The sequence below is a fragment of the Haemaphysalis longicornis genome, unplaced genomic scaffold, assembly GCF_048455015.1.
Source record: "Haemaphysalis longicornis isolate Haplotype H1 unplaced genomic scaffold, Haemaphysalis longicornis Haplotype H1 scaffold_1, whole genome shotgun sequence".
NCBI lineage: Eukaryota > Metazoa > Arthropoda > Arachnida > Ixodida > Ixodidae > Haemaphysalis > Haemaphysalis longicornis.
The window spans coordinates 43,589,146-43,598,763 of NW_027526203.1; the positions used below are offsets into that span (position 1 = coordinate 43,589,146).

Below are 9,618 nucleotides of genomic sequence, written 5' to 3' on the forward strand. Positions count from 1 at the left end.
CAGACTCCTTTCAATGATTGAGGGGGGGGGGGGACTGCTGCCAAACATATTAAATATACTTAATATGCTTCCTGTGTTCACAGTATTTTGAGGAACCCATATTTCCCCATGGCAATGTATGCAAAATTCTGGTTGCACTGCTTTGAATGTCTATTTGTTATTTTCTTTGTTACATTAAAATTTTTCCATGTCAAGCACAAGTACTTGAACAAAGATGTGTCTAATTTTGACTGCCTAAGCTGTCTTTTTTATGTAGTTATGTTTTATACACTATAGAAACACCAAAACATAGATAGTGTGGTTTTAAAATACTTAATTCGCAGCCTATTACTATTCGTATTCAAAATTATTTCATTCAATTCCCAGCCAAATTTAACTTCTTGTATTCAATTCACAGATGCGAAGTTGATAATCACGCACCTCTAAATATATACACAAAAAAGGTAAGTTGTCCTTGTACCGACAAAAAGCACTTAGCTGCCATTGCCATCACTGCTGCAGAGAGAAAACTGACACGCAAAACCTCATCCCTGACTGATTTCACTTTTAAGTTGTAGTGGTACTTTTCTGCGGTTTACAAGGAATAACTTAATTGCGGTAATATTGCTGCAGACCAATCCTCAGTCATGCTAAACACAAGAAATGGACTTGAAAGCATTGCACATCATAAGATCTGTAGCTAAACGTTCCCACTGAAGTACAATATAGATCTTCAGAATGTGACAGCACACATCAAGGACATATTGGGAGAAATGTTCGGCATCTGTTGAATGCATGGTATTATACAAGCTTGAACGTGCCCCAGAAAGTGTAATTTTATAAACGGTACCTTGATGGGGCCCACATAAAGAAAAATGCTTGGCACCAGGGCTAAGCGCAACTAGCTAACATTTCCTCATTCACTACTTGAGGCCTGGATGTGTATTATTAAGGCTTGGTTCCTACAGCTGGTAACAACAACAACAAAAAAAAACATTTGTCCTGTGGGCAGCCCTACCTCCCAGCGGGCTGCATGTCCTATTACCAGCTGGCTTAAGGTTTCAGACCAACGAAGTGATTAGCAGACAGATTATTCAGCATGGTGGTTGCTACAACTTCGCAATGGTAAACATTACGTGACTGCCTCACGACTTCGAACACACAATTATACGTTACGTCGCACAAGTTAACTCCGTTATACTGGGACAAAAACACAGGCCTGCGGTCTACGTAGCAGGCCCGTGCGAAATACGTTGTGCGCGCAGAATCGTTTGCAGTTGTTAGCTTGGTTACGATGGGAGTGTTCATGCGCCGTCCCAGTGCCTTCGTGTCACCGGCGTTGCTGCCTCTCGTCATGGCACGTAGGCAACAAAACGCCCAGCTGCTTCAACACGGCGCTGCGGCAGAACTTATGCAGAGCGCGCGTGGTCACCGTTGCAACATACTACGCGCGAATTAGGCAGTCGCACACACTCAGCGTCCCAATCACACGCTGCACACCACCGTAAGTGCTCTCCAGAAGTTATTCGAGAGCACCCTCATCAGAATCGCAAGCCAAACACGTATGCACCGCTGCAACCGCAGACAAAAATCACGACGAGAAGAGCGCTGCGAGGTAAGCTTCCTCCATGTAATCGCACAACAGCTGCCATTTTTCGTAAACCATGACGTCACATCCGGCAAAAAGAAAAGGTCGCTTTCTTCGTTTTTTGAGGCCTGGTTGGCGCATGCGCAGTAAGGATCGTCCACCGTACCTGAACGTCAGGTTAGCTCTTTCGCCGTGACAGGGGCACAGAGACGCTAATGCAAGTAGCTAGGGACGCTGGACAGTGCCCCGCAAAAGTTCCGTACGTGATTTTTGACGCTGTTCTCATCAAGACAAGCCTTTTCTAAAATAAAAAAATCTTGGAAGTACTGTGAAAACTTCCCACACAATCATCATTATTCGCACTCCGTTCACCATTCAGTGACTGTACGTATGGAACTCGAACATGCAATGCCGGATCTATTGAGCGTGTTTTAAATGCAGAGCATTTCAGTAACTCACGATGTCACCCGCGTTGGCGTCCGTAGTCCGCATCGCTCCCCGTCGGTCTGGCATTGGATTGGATTGGATTGGATTGGATTGGATTGGATTGGATTGGATTGGCTTGGCTTGGATTGGATTGGTTTGGATTTGGATTGGATTGGATTAAAGTGGATTGTGTTGGATTGTGTTGCGTCATAGCCGCGCTACGTTGCGTCATAGCCGCTCCACGTTGCGTCATAGCCGCGGCAGGGGGTTCACGGCACGTTTCACGTTTCACCATCGACTTCATCGACAATGTCTACGCGGGAAGAGAAGGCGGCGCGGCGGCGTGCTGCGGATGCTGAGCGCAAGCGCCGCAAGCGAGCCGCCGACGCCGAACTTCGCCAGCGAGAAGCCGCAGCCATTCGTGAACGTCGGGCGGCGATGTGGGAGGGAAAACAAGCACAAAAAGAACAGAACTCCTGCTGGCGCAGTTTCAGGCAGGAGGCGCGCGAGCACTGCGAAGGCGGGAAATTTGAAATGCGTCGGGTGGTAGCAGTGAGCGGATAACGGCGCTACAGCCCATTATGGCGAATCAGTGCTCTGCATTTCCAACAGTTTTCACGTAGAGTGGAACGGCTGTAACTTTTTACCTGCCTTGAGACAGACGGATCTGAAACTGGGCGTCCCAAAATGAACGTTTTGCTTGCCGCGCATGACGACTGGCGGAAATGGCGCTCGTATCGCACCTTTAGCAGATCCATGTAGTTTCGCATAGGAAACCTTACAGTACCCGCGCTCTTAACTATTCGTAACCTCCTGAGGGTTTCGTTTAGCTCACGCGTGATGCGAACCTTGCGCTCGCACCCTGCCTGGGTAAGAAGTGTACGCCATCCAACTTTCAAGCAGTCCCAGTCCGCCTCCCCCTTCATGCGTATTTCTTTCCTCCACTAAAAAACCCTAATCTCTGCCACGCTAACGGCATCAGTAAGCAGGGATCCATTCGCCACAAATTGGGGTTAGGGTCACTGGTATGGGATATTAGTTTCACCAAACCTGGCGCGTGATCTGAAATTCTGGGCGCCTCCTCTGGCAAGGACAACACTTCCAAACTCCCTACCAAGCCACTTAACTCGGGCGGAAAAAGAAATTTATCTAAGCGACTGGCCGATCCGCCCAAAGACCATGTTGCCACAAACACATTTCCGTGTAGATGAACCCACCCATCGCAGAGGCGAAACTGTTCGATCAAGTCCCGCTACGCTATCGTACCTCTATACGGCCTTTCTCGACCTGGCCCTGCGAACGTCGCGCTCGGGGTCAACAACACAGTTAAAATCACCCATTATAAAAGTTGGGTGGGCATCTACTCTAGCGAACGAAAAAAATTGGCTGAAAGATGGCGCGGTGCCGGCGCATACACATTAACTGCCCGTACCCGGCGCGAGAATAGATAAAAGTCGACGTCAATTACTCGGCCGTCAAAACCAAAAGTTACATGTGCTTTGTCGCGAAGGTCAGCACTCAAAAAGACACCAACGCCTGAAGCCACAGAATCATTTAGCGAAAAAATGGCGTGAACCGAAAACTGTTTAAATATTTTAACATCGTGCGCGGCGCGAAAATCGCACTAGTGCAAAAAAAAAACAATATCAACTTTCTTTGCTCGCGCAAAATGCATATCTCTCTGCTTGTCAAGGTTGCGGAAGCCCTGAGAACTGAAAGAAAGTAAATGCACTTGCATTAGAGGACAATTTAGGGCCTTTTTTCGCTGACAATCCGTTGTTACTCCACAACAGTCAGCGACGCGGATCACGAGCTCAGCTGACCTTGTTACACCTTTAAAGGAAGGCGAAGGATACAGCCTCGTGAGGCGCAACCTCCCTGCGTTCCGCGTGTCCAACGCAACACAAGTTCCTGGCGTGGGGTGAGCACGTGATGCCGGAACGGAGCAACCGAAGGAGCTGGGAGGGGCCGTGTGTAACGGGGAATGTTGTCACATGATGTATCTACTGAGGAGGAAAGGCGACCAAAATGGCCGTCGAACCAAAAACAAAATCGAACATAGAAATGGCAGTGAAAGGGCATCAATGGGATTTCGTGCTGGCAATCGTTTCAGCCACTGCTTCCCATTCCGCTAGCATGAACCTCCACGTGGAAGCGAGAATAACACGGCCATCTGACAATAAAGGACGGCTAGACAGACAACGAAATCCATTGATGCTACTTTCATTTACAAATCAGGACTAGCGTTGGCGACGGGCAGACGCAGTTTCTTACTGGGGTCTGCCATGCCATCTGAGTGCGTTGACGTCGATAACAGCCACTTGCTATTCACTCGTGAGGCACCTAGTAAGTCCCACGCCTGATTAATTGGGTTGACCAGACGTGGGTCCTTGTACAGTGAGGTTCGTTCAAAGGTGCTGGGTCGGTCGGGAGGGAGACATCTTCGAAAAATCGAGGAGCACCGCCATATTGCTCCGCTGCTGTCACATTGCGACGGTAGGGCTTTGCCACCTCACGACAAATGGGCTTCACGTCGTCCTCGTTGGATGGGGCATGAAGACCACGGCGGTGAGGTCCTCGGAGAAGCTTGATCGCACGGGCAGAGTCCACTGACTGGAGCGGTGAGGGGGTAGTATGAAAGTCAGTAGAGTCACTTTTTTCTGTTTCGATATCCTAAGACCTTGGCAGTGAAAGGGAAGCATGAAGGGTGAGCTGCTCTCAGTCGCTGCACAGGTCTGGCTATTCTGCTCCTCAGATGAAGACGTGTCCTTGTCAGGAATCGCCAAGGAGGGAGATTCATCCATCGGTGTCTCTTAAACTGTAGTCGTGGCCTGCGACGTGCTATCGTTGGAAGATTGCGCTGGGCTACAGGGGATGTCAGCAGGTAGTGCCTGTAGGGCGGTCAAAGTCACCTGAGGGGTATCGCTGGTATTTCGGGGCAGTTCGGGAAAGTCGCTTGCCGCCTGTGCGTAAGAGCGTGGACGAAGGCAGGCGGCTGTGGCATAATCTCCCCGACAACGGCGACACCGGGCCGAGCACGCGTTGAACTCGTGGCCGAATGTCTCGCACCGACGGCACCACGGCGTTTTACAGTCCATGTCATTGTGACCTTCAAGATCACGACTGCAACGCTCTTCACGCCCCTGTACTCGCACTGCACCTTGTACTTTCGCACCGACAGGAAGTTCGGGATGGGCGACTTCATCTCGATGCGGACGAGGCGCACGCCGTTGTCAATACGCGACCGACTATTAAAGTTCGGGTACTGAATGCTAAGCACCCGACCATAAGGTGCTAGGACTGCACCCAGGTCGTAGTCGTCCATGTACCACTGAAAAAGATACACGGTAACTTACACAATCTGGGGTCCAATGCATGTAACTGGGCACGAAATGCCATTCACGACGATGGCAGAATGCTTGTTAAGGGAATTAGCTGCAGCAGCGGACGTGACCGCAGCACAAAACTCCATGCCTCCTTGGTGTTGGAGACCCTTTAAGGCACATTCCCACTGGCGATTCGCCTCGTCGCGCGACGAAAAGCGACGTCGCAAAGCGACGAGCCGGCCGTCGCTTTTCGGAGTTTTGCGACGGCGGGTTCGATCGCTCTCTGCCCGATTTCCTCGTCGCGCGACGGCCGTTGCAGCCAATCGGAGCCGGCTTCAACGTGACGTCCAGGAAGTTCTGCGGGATTGTTTACATCCGGTTTGTTTTCTGGCGGGAAATCCGACGGCTTCGTCTCGATCAGCATGGCTACCGAAACTACCGTGAGTTTTTCGACGGAAGCGCTGATCGAGGTGGTCAAGGGGTACCCCTTTTTAACGGATAAAAAACACCCTGAATTCAAGAACCGCCAAAAGAAGGATGCGGCATGGCACCAAATCGGTGTTTTGTTCGGCGTGCCAGGTACGTGCAACATTCCACTCATGCATGTTCGGCGCTTTCGCTCTGTCGCTGTCAGCACAGCTTTTCCAAAAAAAGAAGAAAGGTTCAGCTGAGGTGCAAAAATTGAAGTTGCTCACATCGGCAAAGGTCCTCGGAGGCGTTGCCAAATCACCCCCCCTACCCGGCGACCCATGTCCGACGCTGGCTAGTCAGTGAGCGGAAGCGGTTCGTCCGGTTAGGTAAAATCAAGGCAGACTGATCAGTTGAAGTTGCGAAACGACACCAGCGAGGATTGCTGTACTGGATGGGAGCAGTCTGTCTTGATTTTTACCCAACCGGCCAAACCGCTTCCGCTCACTGACTGGCCAGCGCCACTGTTAATTATTGATAGTGACGCTGCAGCGTCACTATCAATAGTGGGCGGAAGCGGTTTGGTCGGTTGCGTAAAAATCAAGACAGACTGCTCCCATCCAGTACAGCAATCCTCGCTGGTGTCGTTTCGCAACTGCAACTGATCAGTCTGCCTTGATTTTACCCAGCCGGGTAGGACCTTGCCTTCACATCTTCATTAAAGACGATTTTAGTGCGCACGCGAAGCAGCTCACGCGAAGAGAGAGCAGTTACTTACGTACTATTGCCTGCAGGTTTGAGGACTGGAGTTATGGGTGCAGTTTAATTGTGTTCCAAACGTGGTAAAACCAGTTAAGCTAATATATTCTGCAAACATTTTTTACATTGCTTTTATGCATGTTCGCAAACGCAATGAAACTTTACTAGAGCTTGGAATCAGTAATAAAAAAAATTTATATTTTGCACGCAGCCTGCACAGCTGTCTCTAGTCAAATTACTGCATTAGTATTGAGCTGCAACTCATGAAGACCCCAAGTGAGCACGCCTGGTACCTGCAAACGTGAATACTACTTCCCTCGGTCCCGATAAGAAAAAAAAAGTGTATAAGGTTGACACATTCTGCACCAGGTAGAAACAATTACGATAGCTTCAAAAAGCTTCTGTAACATACAAGATGGTTACAGGGTCATTTTGAGGCGTAAGGACTTTGTTTTACTTTGCAGTGTTGATATTACAATAAAAACTCGAGATCCTGAATGACACCTTGTTTTATTTTGCAGGGTCCTTGTTGGAAAAAAAACTAAAAAACCTCAAGGACACGTATAACAGAACCAAGACAGCAACAAAAGGAAAAATGAAAAGTGGAGCGGCCGCCAAGGATGTTCCAACAAGGCAGTGGACGCACTTCACTTCAATGGCTGCCATAATGGAAAAAAATCCCCAACCTAGAGTGTGAGCTCTTCAGTTGCCTATACTTCAGAAGGACACTTATTGAAACATTTGGGGGGCATATATTTTCCCAAAACACAGTGCCAACTCAAAAAAAAAAAAACACACACACACACACATCAGCGCTTAAACATTGAATAGCAACGTATGAAAGAATGTTGAAGCCCACTAAACCATTTACTTCTAGAATACGCAGTTCTGCCTCGTAAGCAGTAATTATTGCTTCTGTTCTTCCTTTTTCAGAGTGTACTGCAACCTTCCAGCAGCAGCAAGCTCTGGGTAAGCTACATGTCTATACAACAGTGGGGATACAGATGCATGTTTTTTATATAATTCTAGGACAACACTTACATGTAACACAAACTGTTAAGACCATATGGTCATGCCAACAAACATGTATGAGCACACTTAGTTTAATTCTCCAAGTGTTCAGCTTATGTCATGCTTGCAGGTGTAGCTTCAGCTTGTTAAACCTGCAAAATTTTAAGACAGCCAGTGGAAAAAAACAAAGCATAAGGCTGGAAGAAAAACAAATGCAAAAATCAAGGAAAGGACTGATCCAGGAATAATCCTGGCATTCAAAACTTCCATTGCAGCCCTTCAGAAAGTGCTGCAGTACTGGACCCGTCGCCGCCACTACTGCCGGTGTCGCCGTCGCCGTCGTCGTCACCACCAACCCCAGATAACTTGGACGCAGTGGCTTCAACGTCTGCTTCATCCATGCCATGGGATGAGCCACAACTCCTAGAGTAAGTGACACACCCCAATTCCTATAAGCCTAGAGAAATATTTCATACCTACAACGATAGAGCTAAGGAAACGTTCTTCAGACATGCAAGGTTGGCTTCATCACTGTTGTGCAAAGGAAGGTTCAAGGCTAACAATTATACGCATATCACACGTCTATTTCACATGTGCAGGTTCTTCATGGATGCAGGTCCGTCTCCACCAGAGCCAGCTAAACAGTAAGCTCACTTTTCACTACATTGTTGTTCATTTTCACATACGAATTACTGTGTTTTCTAAAGAAAGAAATTCCCTGCACAACTCGTCTCTTATTTCATTTACAGACGACCACAGAAGCGGCGCAGGTCAGCTGCAAGGTATGCACGTGTTCATTAACGTAGAATTAAACAGTTTCACACAGTCATCAAACATTTTACTTGATACTAAGTAACATTGATAAGCTTACGGTTTGACGAAACCTTGTCTGGGGTCGGTCACAATATTTGTACTTAAAACGGGGGTGGGGGGAAGAGGGTCTTGACGACCAAAGGTTAATTGACAGTTTTGCTTCCACATCTTACAACTGAAAGAAGTACGGAACTAGAAGCATGTCCTTTCATAGCTTTTCCTGTACCTTACTTTTACGTGAGCTGTGGATGGGGCATATTGGCAAACATTCTCGCTGCCGACTAGGAAACGAGAAAGCGCGTGGCTGATGGAAGCCGACACGTCTTTTTAATAATTAAACCTTCAGTAGCGATCCCCCTGCTTTGAGCAATGTGACGGCCGCCATTTTAAAATTTTCAATCATTGACAACTGGTGCATTTCAGTTGAACCTATGCCTTGGCTTTTTTTTTTGCATTGACTTATTCTGATATCCTAACAGTATTGCTTTTTTTACCCGTATGAAACACTGCTGGAGTAAGCACAGATTACGGTCATTTTCCTCTGTAAACAATGATTGTTTCTTGGCAAATAACTTTTGCAGCAATGGAGACGAGCAAGAAAGCCTTGCTCAAGCTGCCGTGGAGCACCTTGGTGCTCTGAGGTCTCTCAGGGCAGCGCAAAACAAAGATGAGATTTATTACTTTTGCATGCGCCTCGACGCACAGCTGCGAACCCTGCCCCGAGATGTGGCCGAAGACCTCATCAATAGTATCGAAAACGCAGTACACGATACTTCAAAGCAGTGCAGGGCAGCCATGCGTGACAGTGACCAGTAGAAGGATGGCAAGTTGAGACAGGAGCAAAAAGGAGGGGTGATGGTATAGGTTATAGGACTGTTGATTGATTGTGGGGTTTAACGCGCCGACGCAACGCAGGCGATGAGGCGCGCCGTAGTGGAGGGCTCCGGATTAATTTTGACCACCTGGGGATCTTTATCGTGCGCCGAAATCTCGTACACACGGGCGTTTTTGCTTTTCGCCTCCATCAGAAAAGCGGCCGCCGCAGCCGGGAATCGAACCCGCGACATCGTGCTCAGCAGCGCAACGCCTTAGCCACTGAGCCACCGCGGCGGGTAGGTTATAGCACTGTGCCGTCATCCCTCCTCCTTGCCGTCTCCTCACTGTGTTTTTTTTTTCTTTTTCAATAATCAGTGAGTAGCAGTCATTTTCTCATAAGTTCCAAACATTTTTTTGTGGTTGTGACTGACCAAAGAGGATTTTTGTAAGAATGTTTTCTTTTCTTTTTTTTTGTGCAATAATCAGTGAGTA

At 48.1% G+C, this 9,618-nt stretch overlaps 1 protein-coding gene across 1 annotated transcript; it reads left to right on the forward strand.

The window, feature by feature from the left end:
- The first annotated feature begins 6,970 nt into the window (after positions 1-6,970).
- Positions 6,971-9,156, forward strand: LOC144166729 (uncharacterized). The gene is made up of 2 exons (XM_077696253.1): positions 6,971-7,179; positions 8,892-9,156. Exons 1-2 carry the CDS (start codon positions 7,082-7,084, stop codon positions 9,124-9,126), a joined length of 333 nt encoding a protein of 110 aa, XP_077552379.1. The 5' UTR covers positions 6,971-7,081; the 3' UTR covers positions 9,127-9,156.
- Positions 9,157-9,618: the final 462 nt, after the last annotated feature.